The sequence below is a fragment of the Bufo gargarizans genome, chromosome 3 (assembly GCF_014858855.1).
Source record: "Bufo gargarizans isolate SCDJY-AF-19 chromosome 3, ASM1485885v1, whole genome shotgun sequence".
Classification (NCBI taxonomy): Eukaryota; Metazoa; Chordata; class Amphibia; order Anura; family Bufonidae; genus Bufo; species Bufo gargarizans.
Genome location: NC_058082.1, coordinates 313262788 through 313287831, shown reverse-complemented (window position 1 = coordinate 313287831; position 25044 = coordinate 313262788). Strand labels below are relative to the sequence as shown.

General features: G+C 44.5%; 1 protein-coding gene across 2 annotated transcripts in view; it reads right to left on the bottom strand.

Annotated features, from left to right (window-relative positions):
- The window catches only part of TBC1D32 (TBC1 domain family member 32), a 64618-nt gene that overhangs the window by 12498 nt on the left and 27076 nt on the right, over nucleotides 1–25044 (bottom strand). For both annotated transcript variants that reach the window (XM_044287281.1, XM_044287282.1), the window contains exons 15-26: nucleotides 22663–22805; nucleotides 21879–22003; nucleotides 16606–16807; nucleotides 15023–15102; nucleotides 12492–12630; nucleotides 10291–10378; nucleotides 7327–7445; nucleotides 5752–5871; nucleotides 5499–5587; nucleotides 3982–4104; nucleotides 2059–2167; nucleotides 593–686 (exon numbers count right to left, since the gene is read on the bottom strand). In XM_044287281.1, coding sequence (XP_044143216.1) covers nucleotides 593–686; nucleotides 2059–2167; nucleotides 3982–4104; nucleotides 5499–5587; nucleotides 5752–5871; nucleotides 7327–7445; nucleotides 10291–10378; nucleotides 12492–12630; nucleotides 15023–15102; nucleotides 16606–16807; nucleotides 21879–22003; nucleotides 22663–22805 — 1431 coding nt within the window. The remainder of the gene's footprint in view (nucleotides 1–592; nucleotides 687–2058; nucleotides 2168–3981; nucleotides 4105–5498; nucleotides 5588–5751; nucleotides 5872–7326; nucleotides 7446–10290; nucleotides 10379–12491; nucleotides 12631–15022; nucleotides 15103–16605; nucleotides 16808–21878; nucleotides 22004–22662; nucleotides 22806–25044) is intronic.

The window sequence follows — 25044 nt, the reverse complement described above, 5'->3', positions numbered from 1 at the left end:
AAAGGCACAGGCAGTAAGTTAGGGTTCACTTACACTTTATCCTTTGATCCTTCATATTGCTGGTACACATCAGTAAGTACATCTTTTTATTTTTTTGCTGTAAAGAATAGCAGAAACAACTACGCTATTCTATCCAAAGTCATCCAGTAGAAAAAGGTGTACTGTATGGTATATATTTTTCTTTACATGGGAGGCTATGGGTGACAGATGCCACCATATGCCTATAAAGTGACATACGTTGGAGGCAAGTCCCTTCATAAATGAGCCCCTAAGTGCTCACATTTTATAATATACTTACTGAGAGCGTCTAAAAAGTCTAGTTAGTGAAGAGCAGTAATACTGACTGTAACCTCATCCTTGGGAGTAGCTGCAGTGAAGAGCCTACTTACATTGAGTTCTATGGAAGCATGCTTGTCCTCGTATAGACGCGACTCCTGCTGTTGCTTACTACGCCCTCCTACCCCCGGCATTCAGCGGCAAAATGTATCATAGTATAAAACCTAACTTTACACCATTTTTCATCTGTACAAAACTGCTTTAAATTCTGTGAATTTTTTATAGTGACATCTCTCCAGTTTGACACACTATTCACCTTGTTTAGGATCCTCAGTTCGAATTACTTCTGGTATGTAGTACTTTGGTAAGGGATAGGATGAAAACATTGGCCAAGGATATGGATCGTTACTCTGTACAAAAAAAAACAGGGCTGGTTACTAACACACATTTCAAAGTACTATGAACATGAATATAGTAATTACAGTCGGTTTTGTGCAGTGCTATGGCAGTATTGGTTCCTGCATAGGCACAGTATCCAAAAGCAGCAGTGGTCTATCCCTCAACCGCAGAAGTAAGAAATAATATATAATCAAATAACATATTGCACTTTCTACTAAAAACCTTACATAAGAAGACCTTCAGTGGAAGTGAGCGGGACACAAAAGGTAGTTGATTGTGATGTGTAGTAGTCAAGCCATTTTTGTACTAAAAGCAGTGGTGTAGGCCGATCTGCTTCGGGTGTGGGACTGTTAGAAGATCGAGTTAAGTTCTGGGGAGTTGGGGGGGGGGGGGGGGTTACTAAGGGAACAGCCAGTTTAAAGAGGACCTTTCATCAGTTTAGCCCTAGTCTAATTATGGTCTTACCTTATAGGGCGGCCCCCACTGATGCCATGGCACTTTGAGCTCCTGCCTAGCTAAGAGCAGTGCGCTCTGATTGGATGCGCTGACAGCCAGGAAGAAGAGAACCGCCCCCAGCGAAACTGCTCATTATAATTTAAGGTGCCAAAATCAACAGGGCCAAGAGCGGACAAACAGGGTGGGGTGTGGTTAGGGGTGTCTTTGGGGGAAAAAAAAAAAAGTGCCATGGCATCAGTGGGGACCGCCCTATATGGTAAGACCATAATTAGACTAGGGCTAAACTGATGAAAGGTCCTCTTTAAGAAGCCGGCCTGAAAAGATGTGTTTTTAAGGGACGTTTGAAGGTGGAGAAGTTGGGAATTGACCTGATATTCTGGGGCAGAGCATTCCAGAAAGTAGGTGCAGCTCGAGAAATATCTTGAAGACGGGAGTGAGAGGTACGAATTATGGAAGATTTTAATCAAGTTAATGTCTGATGGGGGTCACATCTGAGGCTAATAGGGTCCAGTCTGAGGCCGATTGAGGATCTGATCGGAGTCTAATCAGGGCTGGGGGGTGTGATCTGAGGCCGATTGGCGGTCTGATCTGAGTCTGATCGGGGCTAGGGGGTCTGATCTGAGGGTGATGGATGTTGGGGGGTATGATTTTGGGGTCTAATCTGAGGTCTGATGGTAAATATTTTTTTTCTTTTTTTCCTTCTCTGAATCCTAGTCGGAAAAATATGGTAAATTCTATGAGCGATTTATTAGTAATCTCAGAGGTTTTTTCCAGTTATAGGTAAACATAGTGCCTAGTTTTAATTTTTATTTCATATTTAAAGATGACTTCAAATCTCTTTAAATCCCTTTTACATTTCCTGACTTGCCATGTTAATAGACAAAGTATTTAGCAGCAACTCAAATGTAGAAAAGATTAAATCATCACCTGAAGCATTATTCGAGGAGGTAAAATGCGCTCATGTGGTCCTCCAATTACATTCATCCTCACCAGAATATGGTTCCTCTCCACAGAAAGACCATCTATAATGATATTCCTGCAATGCATGCAAACATTACCAGTAAATAAAAGTAGCTGGGCAACAACGTGGAATCCGACCCCATTGTTTTCAATAGAGGCCGTGCTTGATGGTCGCGGCTGTGCCTAAAAAAGACATATCCTTTCTTGGCAAGGTCACGCCAATAAACCATGGCCACTTGAATAGCAGCGCAGCCACCCACTGAAAACTATGGGTTTTTTAAGTAAAATCCATGCCAACTCTGCCAGGAAAACCGTGTTAATGACCCCCTTAAGTATACTTTTTACTAAAACAGGTTTTCCCATATTTAACATTTCTGACATAACAGCCCTACATCGTTCACTAGTCCGGTCACATGCAGCCATGTCCTCACTATCACAATCACAGGGACAGATTACTGTCTCCAGCAAGAATCACATACTCCTCCTCCAGAAACACGCCATCACTTCTGCAATGTAAATAGGGACTTTTGGGGGACCCCTGGAGCATTGGTACTGGAACAACAGGGGATTGAACTGGTGAATATTGTCCGTTTTATTATTTTAACCAACATTCAGCAGCATTTTCTTTAGTGAGACAATCGCTTTCTATTTGTCCTATTTAGGCATATGTCTCATTGATAGGGGAGTCCTGCTTGGGATTCCCTAGTGTTAGCAGCTCTCATGCTGGCAAACTAGCCCAAGTTAGTGTCCATTTCGAATATATGGTTATCCACAACTTTCCTTAGTAAACAGCTGACACCGTTTCAGAACCTGGACCACCAGTGATCAGTAGATCACCAGGCCAATATCTTTGGAGAAAGAAGTTGTCTTGATGAGACGACCCTTTCATTTACGAAACATGCCTTCATATGTTATTTACAGAAGACCTGTCACCTCTCCTGAGAGGTCTGTTTTAGTAACTACTTCCCCATGTCATAACAATTCTGGTACATCTTTTTCATAAAACAGAGTTGTCCCATTCCTCGGCTGTTGATACTAGTTTATTATTTCACTGAGCAATAGAGCGTTATAAGACAAGTTGATCCAGAATCGTTTAAATTCTTTAGTAAAGCAGACATGTCAGGAGAGGTGACAGGGCCTCTTTAAAGAGAACCTTGTCATCGCTCCTGACATGTCTGTTTTAATAGCTTCATGCATTCCCCACGTAATAACAATTCTGGGGCATCTGTTCTTATGTCTGTATGTTGTGCCATTCCTGGGTTATTTCTATTAGAAGCTATGAATGAATTGCTAGCAGTCTGCAGTAAGGGTACGGAGGGGAGGTAACCAGTTTGGGGGGTGTAGCTGCACAGTCTGACAATGGCAGCACTGATTGGATAGAGTCAGCCTGTGCAGGGACAGACCCCCAACTGGTTACCGCTAGAGATGAGCGAACTTCTGTTTTAAGTTCGGCGTCTAAAGTTCGGGTGCAGGTTAGCGGAGAATCCCGATATGGAACCGGATATGGATTCCGACTTCCGTTGTGGTCCGTGGTAGCGGAATCAATAATCGGCCACTATTGATTCCGCTACCACGGACCACAACGGAAGTCGGAATCCATATCCGGTTCCATATCGGGATTCTCCGCTAACCCGAACCCGAACTTTAGACGCCGAACTTAAAACAGAAGTTCGCTCATCTCTAGTTACCGCCCCTCTGTACCCTTACTGAAGGCTAATAGCGATTCATTCATAACTTCTAGTAGAAATAATAACAGGAATGGCACAACATAGTCATAAGAATAGATGCTCCAGAATTGTTATTACATGGGAAATGCATGGAGCTATAAAAATAGACATGTCAGGAGCAGTGAGAGGTCCTCTTTAACATGAATGTATTCCTGCCACTTACTGTGAACCTGTGGAGGAGTCTGTGGAGTTTTCCCTTTGCGTATTAAAAAGCATCTCGCATACTTTGTACTGGGACTCCAGAAGTAACAGAGTATCCAGATTACAGCACAAGACATTTAATAATCTGAAAATGGGGAAAAAAAATACCAAATTATTATACACACTGTCAGATTTTTTTTTTTATAGCCATTACAACATAATATACGTTTCATAGCATGACACCAATACATATATTCCTGTAATTCCTAAGCCTGGCAGAACCAATCACCCAACAGGTAAATCCTGATGTCCTACATTGCTCCTGTGTGAGCCGTCACCTTCCAGGGAAGGGGGAATGTCTGTAGGGAGTGCAAAAGCAGCCAGAATCTTACTATTGCTAGAAAATGGAATACCGTATTTTTTGCCCCATAAGACGCAGTCCCCCCCTTCCCCCCAAAAGGGGGGGGGGGGGAATGTCACTGCATCTTATGGAGCGAATACGAATGAGCGCTTCCATTTAGGAAGCGCTCCTTAGTACCGGAGGACCGGGAAGTGGTGAATGCAGCGCTCCCCAGGCTTTGTACTCACCGCTTTCTGGTCCTCTGCCATTGGCTGTGCTGTAAGTGCGCACTGCGTGACGGCGCTCTGTGACCTCACACTGTGCGCATCGGGTCACAGCACAGCCAATTGCAAGAAAAAGAAAAGCGCTGGAGGTGAGGAGCAGCGGGGGCTGGAGCAGGATAGGCAAGTGGATTTATCTTGTGTGATACAAGGCTGCTGAGGGGCATATAATATGTGGTCGCTGGGGGCTGACATGAGGTATAGGGGTCTTATTTATATTGGGGTTCTTATCTGAGGTCTGATTGGGGGTCATTCACTTTGGGGTGTGATTGTGGGTCTGATCTGAGGTCTGATTAAGGGTCTTATTAACACTGGGGGTCTGACTGGGGCTGTGAGCTGAGGTCTGATTGACATTGGGGAACTGATTGCTGGTCTGATCTGAGGTTTAATGAAAAAAATTTTTTTCCCCTATTGTCCTCCTCTAAAACCTAGGTGTATCTTATAGGCTGGTGCGTCTTATAGGGGGGGAAATATGGTAGATGTCCTAAATTATCGACTGCTGCAACCTCCACAATCATAAGACCAGGGGTTCTGAGTTCCCAGTTCAAATAGAGTGGTGGTCGTGCATGCGCAGTACTGCCCCATTCACGGTCTATGAACTGACAGAGAGCTGAAGATAGCCAAGCACTGTACTTATACATATTGCATCAGCTCCACAGAAAATGAATGAAGCAGGGAGCACGCACACAACCATATTCGTGGTCTGGGTGATGGTCCCATGAATTGGACTCCCAATCATTGTACATTTATAACCTAGCCTGTGGATAGGTGATAAACCTTGTTCATGGACCAACCCCTTTAAAGAAACCTGTCTGGTGAAGCATTTCCTTTAAAAACACATAAATCCGCAATGTATGGTACCCTATGATTACTGCCAGACACACAGAAAAGCAGGTTCATAACAAGATTTTCTCTTACCTTAATCCAAAAATGTGTGACTGGTCATAGTTAAATAATGAATTCATTTTAGCGACTGAATTTACAATGACAAGCCGATCAAATATATCCTTGAAGAAGAAAAAAAATGTATAGTTTATCTTATAGCAGGTCTGTAGTTCAAGTCCAAAACATAATAGAATAGTGCAAGATGTCTATGGAGATTCCAGATTTTCCAATAATGATCACAGTGGATATTGATAAATGGACACTTCTACAAATTACTGTTACTTACAACAAAGGATGAAGGGACTTCACGAAGGGAGTACTCGTCTTTTGATGGCAAATGTTGCTTTCCTAGAAGCTCATAAACTGCGTGGTAGGAGGAAAGTAGGTTCGTCAAGGCCAGAAATGACTAAATTGGGAGAAATTCAGAAAATTATAAACTCTGTATGTGTTACATGATTAACTGCTTAACACATGGCGCACATATATATGATGTAGAACTAGGCAGGACATAAGTCAGTGTCTGATCAGTGGGGGTGCACATGCCATTGGAGTGGTAGTGCACTTGTTCAATGGTCTCTCCATTTTCTCATGATCGGTATGGGTCCCATCAGATGCACTCTCACCAACCAGACACTAAAATCCTATCATATGCATGTCAATCTTGACAAAGCCCATGTATGTCATAGTGATCACATTGGCTCAGTGTCTGTGCAGTCACCAGGAGATCTGCTGTATTCATACCGACTAACACAACAAAGTTAAATCATATGAACACATCTAGGGAGCAGTCTTCTAATCTTGGTCTTCCAGCTGGTCAGTTTGTTTTCTGCAGCATTACTTTCACTCTTTAGTTGCAGGTCTGCTAATTCTCAGGCTCCTCTTCTGCCACCCAAGATGGCCACACAGCTTCTTAGACTACCTGCATCGGTAGTCCAAGACACTTCCTACATATCCAAAGGAAGCAGAGCTGGCCAATCCAAGGGAAGCAGAAATGGTCTTGGGTTACCAAATGCACAGTATGCATCAGGTAGTCCAAGAAGTGGAGCGGCCATCTTGGATGGCAGAAGAAAAGCCCGGGAATTGACGGATCTGCAGCTAAAAAAATTAAAAGGAGGGTAAGTGTTCTCTTTATTCTCCAGCTAACGTGAATTTTATTTTTTATGTTGAATCAGAAGTTAGCTTTAGAACTAAGCGCCCAAAGTAAAGCAGAGCGCACTGTGCATGCGCAGCTGCTCTCTATTCATTTCTATGGGAGTGCTGAAAATCGCCGATCAGCGCTCTTGGCCATTTTCTGAAGTCCCATGGAAATGAATGTAGAGCCCACCTTTCAAGCATGGCCACTCCTCCATTCACTTCTGTGGAGCTGTAGAAATAGCAGAGCCAGTGCTCGTCTATTATCGGCACTCCCATAGAAATAAATGGAGGACAGCCACACATGCGCCGCGCTCTCTTGTTCACTTTTGGAGCTCTATTCTAGAGATAGGTGCGGGTCCCAGAGGAGTGGCCTGTGCCTATCTGACATTGGTGGCATATCCTAGTGAGATGCCACCAAGATGAGACAACCCCTTTAAACTAAAGTTGAGAGAGCAGAATCTAGCAGATTAAAAGTTCATATTGTCAGCCTCTAGATGAAGACATGTACACCACACATATATGTAAAATATAGGAGACGTACACAGCATTATACAGACTGCTCCCCCTGGTGGTGCCAACACAAAGTAAAGTAACAGACCCTGTAGCCTTGTCAGTTGTATTTGGAAACAGCTTCCCTCACTTATGCTGTTGATAATTAGCAAGGAGGAAACAGAAAAACTTATTTATGAATTTCAGTTAGTTATGTCTTCTTAAAATGCACATTTACCTTCTGGCAGCTCCTGTCTATAGGATCCACAGGGGTGGGTTTAGGATGAATAACCCTGACATCATCCCTTCCACATTCAAGAGCAGCCCACAACTCAGAGACAAAAGCCTGGATGAAGCCTGCAAGAAACATTGAAAATAATTTACAGTTTCTCGTGCGTTTTTTGCCATTTTCTTTAGGAAAAAAGATGGGTTTCCTAGGACTGCACAAACCCAAAATGGAGACAGCCAAACCTCCAAATGCATACTACAAAAACCAAAGAAAGTTAGTCAGCACATCCTGTAATTTTATTATTTTTGACTTTTTTTTTTTTTAATAATCTCTTTATTGAAATGAGAGTTATTACTACTTTTTGTTAACTTTATTACAACTTTGTTTCACATTTGTAGTCCACTTTACAATGTATAGTCCTTCTGCCAGAGGCAGGATGTAAAAGCGACTAGGATATGACAGACCTGGGGCCCTTCAGAAGGCTCCTGGCTGCCATGCCAAGTACTCGCCACCCTGCAATTGCATTAGCAGGGTGCTGATTGGAGGACAGAGGGAGCCCCTCCCTCTGTCTAACTGTTCAGATGCTGCAAACACTGCTGACCACACCTGAGGAGTTAAACTGCCAGGATCGGAGTTATCCTGGCAGCTTGAGCTGAGAGCCTGCTGTATAATATTTATTTCCTTTATTTTACTTGCTTGGGCTTTATAGACATGAATATATCTTTGAAGTGTGGGGAAAAACCAGTGTACCTGGAAGAAACCCGCCCAAACACAGGTAGAACATACAAACTCCATGATCGGATTTGAACCCATGACTCCAGTGCGGCAAGGCACAAGTGCTAGCCAGTGAGCCACTGTGCTGCCCAGTACGGCCAGCACCCGCAAGCAATGGCACATGCCCAGCTCCTTAGACCGCGGCTTTGCCAAAACATACTATTATGGCACAGAGCATTAACTACCAGCATTGTGTGTCGTAAAAGTATGTCAGTGAGCAGAAAGGAGTTAAAGGCGTTTTCCCATTACTAATGTAAAAAATGAAAATGAGAGATCACATAGTACATGACAACCTCTTTCGAAAAAAGCTAGAACCAGCCCTGTACCTCATATGGATCCAGAGATCTCCCCAGTCATTGCTCTGCTGGATTTAGATCAAGCTGAGCGCTCAAGGGGAGTGTCTTTTCTATTGCAGCTAAGGGGGCGTGTCTCAGCTCTCCCTATCACAGCTAAGGGGCTGTGTCCATGCTCTCCCTATCACAGCTCAGGAGGCAGTTGAAGGATGAAACAGAGCAAACAGCAGGTGGCGCTATACAGATACAGTTTATTGAATAACTCAGTGGCTAAGCTTTTTTAAAATTGTACAAACAATAAAGACTCCTTCTTTACAAATAGTAATGTAGTAAGTCATAGAACTCACAAACAGAGCCATTAAGTAAGCCCCCCCCCCCAAGAGACGGTCCGCCATTTGTAACAAAAGTATCACACCTCATCATGCATATCATTTGACAGTCAGTAAAATCATATCCATCCTTTGTATGTAGGGCCTGTACATAACCCTACCTAACCACTCAGTCAGGGCTCCCGAATCACTTTTCAGTTCAACCCGATTCGATTCCTGTCATATCCAGCTCCTACGCAAATACGGCTGTCCAGTCACTCAGCCCGGCCTGCCCCCACCAACACAAGGGAAGTCTAGGCAGGCCTAGAGGAGGAGGACTTGGCCCCCGCAGAGAGCCACTTATCCCATATTGCTGCAAATTTGGCTTCACTCTTCCTCTTTACATACACCCCCCGTTTAAGACGGAGTATATCATTCATCTTATTAAGGAATTCAGCTACCGAGGGAGGCTGTGGACGAATCCAGTACAAAGCTATTAGCTTCCGGGCCTGGAATAATAGGTATTGAACCCCAAGATGCACCTCATGACTCGCAATGTTCACCACCCCCAGTAGGCAGGACTAACCGGCACTTCAATTCGGTATGCATCTTTAATACTTTTTATCACCCCTGCCCAGAAGCTCGAGAGCTCATCGCACTTCCAAAACATGTGTATTAGAGACGCAGTTCCCCACCCACACCGTGGGCAGGAGGCATCCACTCTGACCCCAATTTTAAACAGGAAGGACGGGGTTCTGTATACTCGATGGATTGGCTAAGCTACATTTTTTATTACATAGAGCTCCATATTGCTTGCTTCTCTTTACACAGTCATAGCGTTAAACATTAATACTGTGTAAGGGTCCCTTCACACATAGTTTATTCTGACGGGTTTTGGAGGCCAAAAAAACACAGTATTTGATCAATGTTTGTTGAGGCGTTTTTGCTCGTATACTATGTTTCAGCACCTGGCTTTTTTTTTCTCATGCCTAGATTTTTTTTTGTGCAAACTCGCGCTGCATAGGTGTGCAACTGAGGTCCATTGTAGAAAATTGCCAGACCATTGACCCAAAAACAAACCTCAAGGGTAAACTACAATTTTTCCACAGGCTGTTTTTAATTAGTGCAGTATATGGAGCTGGAACTCTCTGTCCCTGCATTCATTTGAGGCCCTGCTGGCACAAAGAGAGGGGTCATATACAGTAGATTCAGTATATCTGGGGAGTCTGTTCTCCCGAAATTAATTTGAGGCCAGTTGGCACAGAGAGAAGTATCATATAGAGTAGGTTCCTTTCCAGAAAGGGGTCACCTTGCCATGGTGGATGGGCACAAATGATTTTGATCAAAATTATTTGCCAAGTACCTCATATTAGTTTTATATATTGACTATAGCACAGTTCATATATTCTGATTGCTGAGAACTGTTGCATTGTGTTTGCTTTTACTTTGTACTTTCAGCCATGGCACCTGCACAATCACAACATTTTAGAGGACATGCTGAATAAGTTTGTCTTTGTTTTTGTGGGGTGGGCAAATAAAAGATACTCAACAACAAAGTTATAATGATAAAGAAACCAATCAGTTTATACAAATATTACCAGATTTTTGGAGGGCTACTGCACCAGGGGCTGTTGTGGCTACCTGTGTAACCAAAACCCCATAGCCAAATTTTTCACTTCTGTTTACCTATTAAAAAAAAAAAGCGCTGGTTATTTGATATTAAAGTGCCATACACACTTAAATCAGATAGCAGATAACATTTTAAGGCTCCTTTCACACCTGCGTTCAGGTGTCCGCTCGTGAGCTCCGTTTGAAGAGGCTCACAAGCGGCCCTGAACGCAGCCGTCTGGCCCTAATGCATTCTGAGTGGAGGCGGATCCACTGAGAATGCATCCGTCTGCCAGCGCTCAGGCTCCGCTCCGCTCAGTGAGCGGACACCTGAACGCTGCAAGCAGCGTTCGGGTGTCCGCCTGGCCGTGCGGAGGCGAGCGGATCCGTTCAGACTTACAATGTAAGTCAATGGGGACGGATCCGCTTGAAGATGACACCATATGGCTCAATCTTCAAGCGGATCCGTCCCCCATTGACTTTCAATGTAAAGTCTGAACGGATCCGCTCAGGCTGCTTTCACACTTAGAAAAATTTTCTAAGTTATAATGCAGACGGATCCGTTCTGAACGGAGCCACCGTCTGCATTAATATGATCGGATCCGTTCAGAACGGATCCGATCGAACGCTAGTGTGAAAGTAGCCTAAGGCTACTTTCACACTAGCGTTCGGGCGGATCCGTTCAGAACGGATCCGCCCATAATAATGCAGACGGAGGCTCCGTTCAGTACGGATCCGTCTGCATTATTTTAGCAAAAAAAAGCTAAGTGTGGAAATAGCCTGGGACGGATCCGTCCAGACTTTCAATGTAAAGTCAATGGGGGACGGATCCGCTTGAAGATTGAGCCACATTGTGGCATCTTCAAACGGATCCGTCCCCATTGACTTACATTGTAAGTCTGGACGGATCCGCACGCCTCCGCACGGCCAGGCGGACACCCGAACGCTGCAAGCAGCGTTCAGCTGTCCGCCTGTCCGTGCGGAGGCGAGCGGAGCGGAGGCTGAACGCCACCAGACTGATGCAGTCTGAGCGGATCCGCCTCCATTCAGACTGCATCAGGGGTGGACGGCTGCGTTCGGGTCCGCTCGTGAGCTCCTTCAAACGGAGCTCACGAACGGAATACCGAACGCTAGTGTGAAAGCAGCCTTAGCCTGCGCATAAGGGCACTTATAGGACTAGAAACTACAGCCTATAATGTGTGATATGAGTGTGAGGTCACCTGCTATCCTGTCCTCACTGCAGCTCTGCTTGTACTGATAGGTTGCTGTAAGCACGATCTCATCATTACAAACAATAGCTGTCAAACTAATCAAAAGCTATTCATTCCAACCCTCCCTTCGGCTACATTCACACGACCGAAGTGTTTTGTGGTCCGCAATTTGCAGATCCACAAAACACGGATACCGGCCCGTGTGCGTCCCGTAATTTGTGGACCACACAAGGCCGGAACTATAAAAGAAATGCCTATTCTTGTCCACAATTGCGGATAAGAATAGGAAATGCTCTATCTTTTTTGCGGGGCCTACGGAACTACAGGTGCGTACAGTACACGGTGTGCTGTCCACATCTTTTGTGGCCCCATTGAAATGAATAGGTCCGCAATGGATGCAGACCCATTCATACGGTCGTGTAAATGAGCCCTTACATACGCATGCTTGATTGGGCATGCATGTATTCTCAATAGTGAGAGGGGAACTAGCCGCTGCCAGAAAGCATCCAACAGACCACTACAGAGCAGAGGGTGGGGCTGTGAAGCAGTCAATGCAGACAGCACTTCATAGTTCACATTCTTATTACTCTTGATAATAAAAGTCCCACAGAAGGTATATTTGTACTGCTCACCCCAGCCCCTGCCTAGTACTGTCAGCAGTTTAGCATGGTCAAAACTGCTGACAGTGTCCCTTTGAAGTTACATAACTGATACCAGCTAGATTTACAAAGCACTCCTGAAAAGATTTGCCTTTCCTCAGGCTGTGTTTTATCATAGGAAGTTGTGTGAAATCACCATCCACATCTAGTCATAAATGGTGATTTGGTGTTACGCCACATCCCGATATACAAGCCTAAAAAACTGGTGAGAGGGCAAAGAAGAAAGCCATTTATAAACTTTTTTCCCCACTTTTTCTAGTATTATAAATTGATATTTCTAAAGCAGTTCCCTTTAATTCTACCACTTTACTGTCAACCTACCTGTAGTTTTTTTGTAAATCTGCCAAACATATAATGTATGGATTCATTGATGGCTCCAGTTTGTTGGAGAAGGAGAAGCCCCCTTGGAGTAGAGGCAAAGTTTAACAAACTGTCCAGTAAAGATTCCTCCCAAAGCATTCTAAGGCACAAAAAGGAGCATCAGAATCACAAAACCGAACAAAAAACACGCTCTAGTGCTTCTAGAGCGGTATTACAGATCAGTGCAGGAGCCTTATGTACGTATTCATCAGAGAACAGGATTGGATCCCATCCCGATTAAAAGGCAAGGCGATAGGTGTTACAGCAGCTCACCTGGAGGGTTCATGTACACGACCAAGGCCTGTTTTGCAGTCCTCAAAATACAGATACTGGCAGCATGTGTTCCGCATTTAGCAGAATGGAACGCCCTGCCCTCTACAGAACAGTCCTATCCTTGTCCATAAAATGGACAAGAATAGGACACGTTCTACTCTTTTGCAAGTGCCACGGAATGGACGTACAGATGTGGACAGCACATTGAGTGCTGTCTACATCTTTTGCGACCCCATTGAAGTGAATGGGTCTGCATCCAACCCGCATAAAATGTGGATCAGATTAATCGATGTTGAACAAGAGTATAGCGGGACTGGAAAGCTATTTTCTAGATCTTGGACCACCACTAGAAGATGGTTGGGGATTAGGGGCTTCCTTTTGTGCACTCCTCTTTGGAAGAATTTTTATTTACGGGGTTTTGATAAATTAGCGGGAGATCAGTTTGGGCAAAAAAATAATATTGTGTACGTTTCACAGGCGGTGAGAAATGGAGAGATACCCTACTTCCCTTTTCTTGTTTAGCACAAATTAGGAATAATTTAAGTTGGTTTAGGTATTTTCAGATACGTTCAGCAATTGTTAATGTAAAAAAAAATCTCCATTGTTGAATCATATATTAGTACAGTTTAATATTTTACACAGAGCATATATCACGCCGATATGGCTTAATAAATGTGGTCCACGAGAGTCTGCGACTTGTCCACGGTGTGATTCATAGATGATGGACTTTTTGCACATGGTTTGGCTATGTCCAGACTTGAAAGCCTATTGGGGTATAATTCATAAGTTCATCACTCAAAAATTAAGGATAGCACTTCCGTCTGAATGCTGGATATTGGGTGATTTACTAAGTATAAAAAGATCCTTTTGATTAGAATTATGTTTTTAGCTAGACTCTCTATAGCGTCTGGATTTAAAAAAAATACTCCAAACTGCAAGGAGTGGCTATACCTCGTGAATAAGGTTAAGAGATAGGAGAGGGTCTTATTTAACCAGAGACATTCTGAGGATAAAAAGGTCCAGGATATGGGCGTTGTGGAAGTGGTAGTTTTTCTCTTGATCCCCCCCACATTGCCCATTTTTATTATTATTAGTAGTTTTATTACTTTTCTTATTATAGAGATGCGTCGCTAGGGAGGGAGGGTAAGGTTGGTTTGGATGGGTTGGGGAGGGATAAGAAAGAGAGAGGACAATGGAGAATGTCATTGTTTAATTATGCATTGTTACAATTTTATGGTTTTCTAAATAAAAAGTATTAAAAAAATAAATAAATAAATACAATGTGGATCAGATGCGTTAAAAAAAGTTTGTGTGCATGAGCCCGTAGAGTACATCTGTGTATACATCCTACAAAACATCTTATAGGATTTCTAAACTGACTGGTTAGTCACCATTCACACGATCGTATGGCTGCCATGCCCATGTTGAGGGCCGCAAATAGCAGTCTGCCATACAAGGATAGCGGTCATGTGAACTCTGTGCTGCAGTACAGACCCATTGACTTGAATGGGTCCACAGTACGCAAGATACAGCAAAGGATAGGATACAGCAAAAGGACATGTCTTTTGCAGTGCAAAGCCACGGACCCTTAGGCCCACAGAAGGGCTTCCGAGTGTTTCTGTGGGCTTCTGATCCATGCCTTCTCACTGCAAAAGATAGGATATGTCCTATCTTTTACTGTATCTTGCGGCTCACAGACCCATTCAAGTTATTGGGTCAGCACCGCGGCACGCGTGTATTGCAGACCTGCTGTATGCAGTCCACAATACAGGTCCGGCGGCCATACAGTCGTCTGAAGGGGGACTAATGGTGTTCTTAGCTTTTTTTTTTGTCTAAAAATTTCACTTATTCAAAAGTGCTGGTTCACAACTATTTATCTACCGATCAGTAGACTGAAGGGGTCAAGTCCTTTAACCCTTCATCTTAACTTGGAGAATTGGAGACTATGGGGTCATTTATCAAACTGGTGTAAAGTAGAACTGGCTTAGTTGCCCATAGCAACCAACTCCTTTCATTTTCCAAAGCAGCTGTGAAAAATGGCAGGTGAAATCTGATTGGTTGCTATGGGCAACTAAGCCAGTTCTACTTTACACCAGTTTGATAAATCTCCCCCTATGTGCCATAGTCCATTCATTCACTGGACCCTCACATTGCTGTCTTCTCCCATGTTTCGGTAACTTGTTAGTGGGTGCGGTGCTTACATTGGAACATATACTTACATCCCCTGGGAATCCTGACTCTCGGAAAGAGACACGGCTCCTGCGACAGGGGTTGGAGTCCTTTCGGAAATTAAAACGGTCTGTGGACATATAAAAGTAGTAGAGTATTGGGGAGTGTTACTGGCTAACAGAAGAGACCGAAGAAGCAAGCTCTTTAATGGGTATTGTATGCAGCACAGAAACTGGGATATTGCAATATGGTAGAAAACATATAGGCCCAGATTTACTAACCCTACAGAGGGCATAAGCTTAGACAGGCTGCCTAGACCTGCACCAGATCTATCACAGGAGCTCAGGCTGGATGATAAATGTGGTGCATCTCAGATCCCCACAGGACCCCCTCCTTAGTTCCCTCATCTGTTCCTCACACAATCGACTACAAGATTTGTCACGTGCCTCTCCCCTACTCTGGAACTCAGTACCCCAACACATCAGACTCTCCCCTAACATCCAAACCTTCAAGAGTAACCTGAAAACCCACCTCTTCAGGAAAGCCTACCATCTGCAATGAGCATGCTGTAGCCACATGAGCAGCCTATACCTCACCTACTGTGTTCTCCCCTTCCCTTACAGATTGTAAGCTCTTGTGGGCAGGATCTTCTACCCCTCTGTACCAGTCTGTTAATAGTTTCTTGTTTCTTGTATTTTTATATTTGTGTAACCCCGGCTGGATGTACAGCGTCATGGAATTAATGGTGCTTTAAAATACCGTAAATAATAATAATAGACCATTTTCTCTGACTCTGTACCAACTATTGGTTGGCTTACTTTGGGACAGATTTTTACTCCAGAATCGTGGAACAGTTTTGGCACAAAATGGTGCATCGTAGACCTGCCCCTTTCCTGAGGAGCCCTACGTGCGCCAAATTGTGCCACTTTTTAGATCGATTTTTGGTGCAGACACATTAGTAAATCTGGGCCATAGCATGTGGAAACCAAATGCTCAACCAATTAACCAAGATCCATTTGTCAGGATGGTAAGGGTTAAAGTGCAAGGAGATGTCAATCTGAGGACAGGGGACTTTGCTATGTAGATCAGTATTTGTCTGTGTGTTGTCCCTTGGGAATGACATAACTTCATTAAAGGGGTTGTATAGTTTACACCGCTGAAGCCAGGGACTGACTACAGTGGTCACATGAGGTCATCGCTACGGTCAGGTAACCCAATGGTATTGAGTCTAATAGGGGGCTTATGCTGCTTTTATTGTTGTATAGCATGTCCCACGGTTGCCTGTTTCTGGTTCAAACCAGACAACCAACCCCTTTAAATGAGCGGTCATGTTTAGAAAACCCATATTTATATACCCTATTAGGGAATTCTGAATTAATAGCCACATGGGCATGACCAGTAGCCAGTAACAGAGTGTACATTTTAAAGCTATCTTATACCTCTGCTAGTGCCATGCCTAGTACCTACCACTACCGAGCTGGCAGCTGAAGTCATAATTCCCAGCGCTACTCATAGTTACCAATTTTAGACTATTCTGGGTGGTCAATTACTGAAATACCTACCAGCAATGCAAATATAAAAATATAGTGTCCTGCTTGTGGGAGAAAGACATGATGGAGAATATGCATGTTACCTTTCTCCAGGCTCCTGCAATGCATCCATGCAATTGGTAAGGAGCTAACACTTGGAGACCTTCACATGTTTGGTACATCTGACGACACACAAATAGGAATGATCCTTTCAGGACAGGCAGTAGATTGGATTCCGTGAAGAAAGTAATATCGTCAATGAGAAGTTTCTTGGAAAATTGGGCAATCACATGAGCACCTGCAGTACTGGAATGATACAGGCAACTGGGCAATCACATACAGTAATGGAATCAAAGATGTAACTGAGCATGGCGGGCTGATGACGTTCTTATGACCCCACTTTCTGCAACTTCTTTACAAAGGAGAAGAGAAACTTTTCATGAAGGAAACCGTCACTATGAAAATGCGAAATAATCGGCAGGCAGCACGTTATAGAGCAGGAGGAGCTGAGCAGACAGTTTTGTGGGAAAAGATTCAGTATAACTTGTATTTCATTCATTTACATTTCTGCAGATTTTTGGCTTTGGTCAAGGGGATGTTCTATCAGTGATTGACAGCTATGTCTGTATACACAGTCATAAGGGGGAAGCTGTCAATCACTGATAGGACCGCCCCTCCATACAGCTCTCTCTGTATACACAGTCATAGGGGGAAGCTGTCAATCACTGATAGGACCGCCTCCTCCATACAGCTATCTGTGTATACACAGTCATAGAGGGAAGGCTGCCAATCACTGATAGGGCCGCCTCCTCCATACAGCTATCTGTGTATACACAGTCCTAGAGGGAAGGCTGCCAATCACTGATAGGACCGCCTCCTCCATACAGCTATCTCTGTATATACAGTCATTGAGGGAAGGCTGTCAATCACTGATAGGACCGCCTCCTCCATACAGCTCTCTCTGTATACACAGTCATAGGGGGAAGCTGTCAATCACTGATAGGACCGCCTCCTCCATACAGCTATCTGTGTATACACAGTCATAGAGGGAAGGCTGCCAATCACTGATAGGACCGCCTCCTCCATACAGCTATCTGTGTATACACAGTCATAGAGGGAAGGCTGCCAATCACTGATAGGACCGCCCCCTCCATACAGCTCTCTCTGTATACACAGTCATAGAGGGAAGGCTGTCAGTCACTGATAGGACCGCCTCCTCCATACAGCTCTCTCTGTATACACAGTCATAGAGGGAAGGCTGTCAATCACTGATAGGACCACCTCCTCCATATGTCTATCTCTGTATACACAGTCATAAGGGGGAAGCTGTCAATCACTGATAGGACCGCCCCCTCCATACAGCTCTCTCTGTATACACAGTCATAGGGGGAAGCTGTCAATCACTGATAGGACCGCCTCCTCCATACAGCTCTCTCTGTATACACAGTCATAGAGGGAAGGCTGTCATTCACTGATAGGACCGCCTACTCCATATGTCTATCTCTGTATACACAGTCATAAGGGGGAAGCTGTCAATCACTGATAGGACCGCCCCCTCCATACAGCTCTCTCTGTATACACAGTCATAGGGGGAAGCTGTCAATCACTGATAGGACCGCCTCCTCCATACAGCTATCTGTGTATACACAGTCATAGAGGGAAGGCTGTCAATCACTGATAGGACCGCCTCCTCCATACATCTGTGTATTCACAGTCATAGAGGGAAGGCTGTCAATCACTGATAGGACCGCCTCCTCCATACAGCTCTCTCTGTATACACAGTCATAGAGGGAAGGCTGTCATTCACTGATAGGACCGCCTACTCCATATGTCTATCTCTGTATACACAGTCATAGAGGAAAGGCTGTCAATCACTGATAGGACCGCCTCCTCCATACAGCTATCTGTGTATACACAGTCATAGAGGGAAGGCTGTCAGTCACTGATAGGACCACCTCCTCCATACAGCTCTCTCTGTATACACAGTCATAGAGGAAAGGCTGTCAATCACTGATAGGACCGCCTCCTCCATACAACTCTCTCTGTATACACAGTCATAGAGGGAAGGCTGTCAGTCACTGATAGGACCGCCTCCTTCATACATCTATCTCTGTATACACAGTCATAGAGGGAAGGCTATCAATGATAGGACCGCCTCCTCCATACAGCTCTCTCTGTATACACAGTCATAGAGGGAAGGCTGTCAATCACTGATAGGACCGCCTCCTCCATACAGCTATCTCTGTATACACAGTCATAGAGGGAAGGCTGTCAATCACTGATAGGACCGCCTCCTCCATACAGCTCTCTCTGTATACACAGTCATAGAGGGAAGGCTATCAATGATAGGACGCCTCCTCCATACAGCTCTCTCTGTATACACAGTCATAGAGGGAATGCTGTCAATCACTGATAGGACTGCCTCCTCCATACAGCTATCTGTGTATACACAGTCAAAGAGGGAAGGCTGTCAATCACTGATAGGACTGCCTCCTCCATACATCTATCTCTTTGTATACACAGTCATAGAGGGAAGGCTGTCAATCACTGATAGGACCGCCTCCTCCATACAGCTCTCTCTGTATACACAGTCATAAGGGGGAATCTGTCAATCACTGATAGGACCTTATCCTCCATACAGCTATCTCTGTATACAGGGAGTGCAGAATTATTAGGCAAATGAGTATTTTGACCACATCCTCCTCTTTATGCATGTTGTCTTACTCAAAGCTGTATAGGCTCGAAAGCCTACTACCAATTAAGCATATTAGGTGATGTGCATCTCTGTAATGAGAAGGGGTGTGGTCTAATGACATCAACACCCTATATCAGGTGTGCATAATTGGCAAAATGGGTCAAAAGAAGGACTTGACAGGCTCAGAAAAGTCAAAAATAGTGAGATATCTTGCAGAGGGATGCAGCACTCTTAAAATTGCAAAGCTTCTGAAGCGTGATCATCGAACAATCAAGCGTTTCATTCAAAATAGTCAACAGGGTCGCAAGAAGCGTGTGGAAAAACCAAGGCGCAAAATAACTGCCCATGAACTGAGAAAAGTCAAGCGTGCAGCTGCCAAGATTCCACTTGCCACCAGTTTGGCCATATTTCAGAGCTGCAACATCACTGGAGTGCCCAAAAGCACAAGGTGTGCAATACTCAGAGACATGGCCAAGGTAAGAAAGGCTGAAAGACGACCACCACTGAACAAGACACACAAGCTGAAACGTCAAGACTGGGCCAAGAAATATCTCAAGACTGATTTTTCTAAGGTTTTATGGACTAATGAAATGAGAGTGAGTCTTGATGGGCCAGATGGATGGGCCCGTGGCTGGATTGGTAAAGGGCAGAGAGCTCCAGTCCGACTCAGACGCCAGCAAGGTGGAGGTGGAGTACTGGTTTGGGCTGGTATCATCAAAGATGAGCTTGTGGGGCCTTTTCGGGTTGAGGATGGAGTCAAGCTCAACTCCCAGTCCTACTGCCAGTTTCTGGAAGACACCTTCTTCAAGCAGTGGTACAGGAAGAAGTCTGCATCCTTCAAGAAAAACATGATTTTCATGCAGGACAATGCTCCATCACACGCGTCCAAGTACTCCACAGCGTGGCTGGCAAGAAAGGGTATAAAAGAAGAAAATCTAATGACGTGGCCTCCTTGTTCACCTGATCTGAACCCCATTGAGAACCTGTGGTCCATCATCAAATGTGAGATTTACAAGGAGGGAAAACAGTACACCTCTCTGAACAGTGTCTGGGAGGCTGTGGTTGCTGCTGCACGCAATGTTGATGGTGAACAGATCAAAACACTGACAGAATCCATGTATGGCAGGCTTTTGAGTGTCCTTGCAAAGAAAGGTGGCTATATTGGTCACTGATTTGTTTTTGTTTTGTTTTTGAATGTCAGAAATGTATATTTGTGAATGTTGAGATGTTATATTGGTTTCACTGGTAAAAATAAATAATTGAAATGGGTATATATTTGTTTTTTGTTAAGTTGCCTAATAATTATGCACAGTAATAGTCACCTGCACACACAGATATCCCCCTAAAATAGCTAAAACTAAAAACAAACTAAAAACTACTTCCAAAAATATTCAGCTTTGATATTAATGAGTTTTTTGGGTTCATTGAGAACATGGTTGTTGTTCAATAATAAAATTAATCTTCAAAATACAACTTGCCTAATAATTCTGCACTCCCTGTACAAAGTCATAGAGGGAAGGCTGTCAGTCACTGATAGGACTGCCTCCTTCATACATCTATCTCTGTATACACAGTCATGGAGGAAAGGCTGTCAATCACTGATAGCTGTATGGAGGAGGCAGTCCTATCTCTGTATACACAGTCATAGAGGGAAGGCTGTCAATCACTGATAGGAACGCCTCCTCCATACAGCTATCAGTGTTTGACAGCCTTCCCTCTATGACTGTAAATACACAGATAGCTGTCAATCGCTGATAGGACCGCCTCCTTGACTTCAAAGCCCAGAATGAGCAGGAATTTAAATGTATAAATTGCACATTTTACTGAATCTTTTCCCACAAAACTATATTTCAATCTGCTCAGCTCCTCCTGCTCTATAACATGCTACCTGCAGCCCAAACATAATGTTCAACATGACAGGTTCCCTTTAAGAAAAATTTTCCTTCTCCTACTAGGGTCAGTTAGTCTCTCAGTTCAGTACTGGACTGATAATTGCTTTATTCTTACTGTTTAGGTGGTAAAAGTTGTCCAACTCCCAAAGATATTTTAATTATGGCTCTGAAAGCGATGAGCATAAAATAGGCAGTGACCTATTCACCAGTGCTCCGTTCCAGCGCCAAGAGTCTTGTCCCTGCTGCATGACATCCTGCCTGTGGTCATGTGCACCAGGCGGCATGTGACTGCTAATGCCAATGAACAGATAACGTCACAATGTCACACTTCCAGTCTACAGGAGACCAAGCGCACGAGGGACGGGACCCTTGGTGATGGAACGGAGAATCAGTGAATACGTGTTTTTTTTCTTAGCCTGAGCACTTTCGGGGTCATAAATAAAATCGCTTTCCATTTTATTATTTCAGAAAATAACATTTATGGGAGTGCTGAAGCTGGACCCCACCAATGCCCTGAATGAATGGGTACTCGCTTTTGACAAGGCTGAAGCTTATCATAATTCATAAGTTCTACACTCTATGCTGAGAATGGAAACCCTGGGAATTTCCAGTGCTTGGAATGGCAAAGAATGCACATTTGGCACAGCCACTGCACCACTGGAATTAACACTTTGCCAACCTGAGATATGGGAATACTAGAAAAAAGAAGAAGTGTAGGCGTTTAGCTTAGAGGTCCCAGCTCCCTACTGATATGGAGAATACCTTTGACCATTTTCACTGCGGTACATACCTGTCCTTGGTAGAATCTGTCTTTTCTCCATAGAAAAGTAATGAGAGCCCTGCTCCATTAGAGGCGATCCTGGCCAAAATATCAGCAAGAAATGTCAATGTGCATTCATCACAGTTTTGGTGAACCTGAAAACAAACACAGAAATCATGAAAGACATTACAGGAGCACCAGCCATATAGATTACCTTACGTGCTTCCGTTGTGGCAACACAATCCTGCTCTAATACCCATGATGGAGGGTAAACAGCAAAGGACACAATGCTGCCTCGTTCCAGGCTCAGGGCATCTCAACATGCCCAGGTTTACACCATACAGAGACAGGAAAATGAGGGGGGAATTAAAAAAAAGCAAGATTTTTTATTTATTTAAAGGGATTGTGTGACCAGGAAATGTACTGATAAAACCGGGCACAATGCCTTGTAGGGCTAACTCAGCTCAATGTAATGATAACTTCCTCTTAGTGATTTGTTGCTTATGGTGGAGATTTTTTTTTTCTTTAAATCCATATGCAAATGAGCAGTTATGTGCACCCTTGCTCCTCCTCCTTCCTCTCAGGCCCTCCCACTCCTTGATTGACAGAGCCAGGCAGGTGACAATTCAGTAACTTGGCCCTGTCGATCAATGGGGTCCCAACAGAGGAACACTATGTGATCAGCCTATTATTAAGGCATCTAAGTATTGTCCAAATAGGAGGTCCCCAAATAGCAAAGATGAAAATGCTAAGATAACAGTGTACCAGCTTTGATCAAGGTGTGTACTGCATTAGAATGATACCCAGCACTGACCTTCTTTGCTTTCAGAAGCTTTCGTATTGGAGACAGCAGGCTCTCTATAACGGCCCCATTGTACAGGCATTCACTGGCACATTCCTTCCGATCACAGAGCATTTTGAGAACTTCCATAGCTAGATGTGCTGGAGCATAGCTTCCTGGAGGTACAAACAGCAAGTCATGTTACAGGGGTATTAGAAAAGAATTGTGTCCTGGTGGAGACAATATACAGTAGAGATCCCACTGCAGAAGAAAAGTTCCTGTGAAAACCATCTTTTTCCAAACTGTGGGAATGGTATGGAGAGGGTCCATGAACTTGGATCCATAATGGTTCCTAAAACAAACACGCAGCAGTCCTTTGAAGAATACAGCACCTGGACTGCTTCTCAAACCTGAATCCCCAATGAATGAATAGTTGCACTTTATAGAGCTCAGCAGCCGCTTAGTTGTAGGGATCCACCATATGGACCATCAGAGATGCCCAAAAAGTTCTGTAATATCTACATGAGAAATGAATTCCCAATCAACCCAAATGTGCTAGCAATACAAGCATGGCGGATTGTGACACCTTATGGATGCCTGAATGTATCATTCACATTCAATAAGGGCTAGCCATGCCAAAGACAGGGGAACTCAGATATCTGATAGTGTATAGCCATCTTTCTGCCACAGAACTAGAGACTTATCATCATCTAAATACAGTACCATGTGCCCAATAATTGGTAGCACGTTACAAAAAAATATAAAGCAAAATGGCTTTTTTGTTTAGAATTGTTGCCTGTATTATATACCATATTTTTCGTCCTATAAGACACACCTACGTTTTAAATGAGGACTATAAGAAAAATATATTTTTCATTACACCTCAGGTGAGACCACCAATCATACCCCCAATGTTAATAAGACCCCAATCAGACCTCAGCTCAGACCCCAATGTAAATGACCACCAATCAGACCTCAGATAAGAGCCCCATGCCTCTCATCAGCCCCATATCAGTCCTTATGCCTCTCATCAGCTCCCATATCAGCTCCTATGCCTCTCATCACCCCCATATCAGCCCCATGCCTCTCATCAGCTCCCATATCAGCAACTATGCCTCTCATCAGGCCCATATCAGCCCCATGCCTCTCATCAGCCCCCATGCCTCTCATCAGCTCCCATATCAGCTCCTATGCCTCTCATCACCCCCATATCAGCCCCATGCCTCTTATCAGCTCCCATATCAGCCCCATGCCTCTCATCAGCCCCCATGCCTCTCATCAGCTCCCATATCAGCTCCTATGCCTCTCATCACCCCCATATCAGCCCCCATGCCTCTCATCAGCTCCCATATCAGCTCCTATGCCTCTCATCACCCCCATATCAGCCCCCATGCCTCTCATCAGCTCCCATATCAGCTCCTATGCCTCTCATTACCCCCATATCAGCTCCTATGCCTCTCATTACCCCCATATCAGCTCCTATGCCTCTCATTACCCCCATATCAGCTCCTATGCCTCTCATCACCCCCATATCAGCCCCTATGCCTCTCATTAGCCCCCATAATCAGCCCTTATGCCTCTCATTAGCCCCCATTATCAGCCCTTATGCCTCTCATTAGCCCCCATTATCAGCCCTTTTGCCTCTCATCAGCCCCATTGCCTCATGCCAGATAAAATAAATAAACCACTTACCTCTCCTGCTCCGTACGCCGACGCTCCTCACCGCCCGCGCCCGTCTTCTTCCTGCCGCAGCTGTGCTGTGTACTGATGCGCACAGCGCGAGGTCACAGAGCGCCCTCATGCTGTGCACAGCTGACAGCCAAGGACCAGGAAGCTTCCCGGTCCTCCGGTACTAATGAGTGCTTCCATAAAGAAAGCGCTCATTAGTATTTTCTTCACTCTCATCAGCCCTATGCCTCTCATCAGATCCCATATCAGCTCCTTTGCCTCTCATCACCCTCATAATCAGCCCTTATTTCTCTCATCCACCCCCATAATCAGCCCCCATTATCAGCCCTCATTATCAGCCCTCATGCCTCTCATCCCAATATAAATGACCCCCAATCAAACCTCAGATAAGAGCCCCATGCCTTTCATCAGCCCCCACGGCTCTCATCAGCCCCATATCAGCCCCCATGCCTCAAATCAGCCCTTATGCCTCTCATCAGCCCCCATTGCCTCATGCCAGATAAAATAAATAAACCACTTACCTTTCCTGCACCAGACGCCGCCGCTCCTCACCGCCCGCGCCCGTCTAATTCCTGCCGCAGCTGTGCTGTGAACTGATGCGCACAGCGTGAGGTCACAGAGCGCCCTCACGCTGTGCACACCCGAAAGCCGAGGACCAGGAAGCTTCCCGGTCCTAATGAGCGCTTCTATAAAGGAAGCGCTCATTAGTACTCGCCCCATAAGACG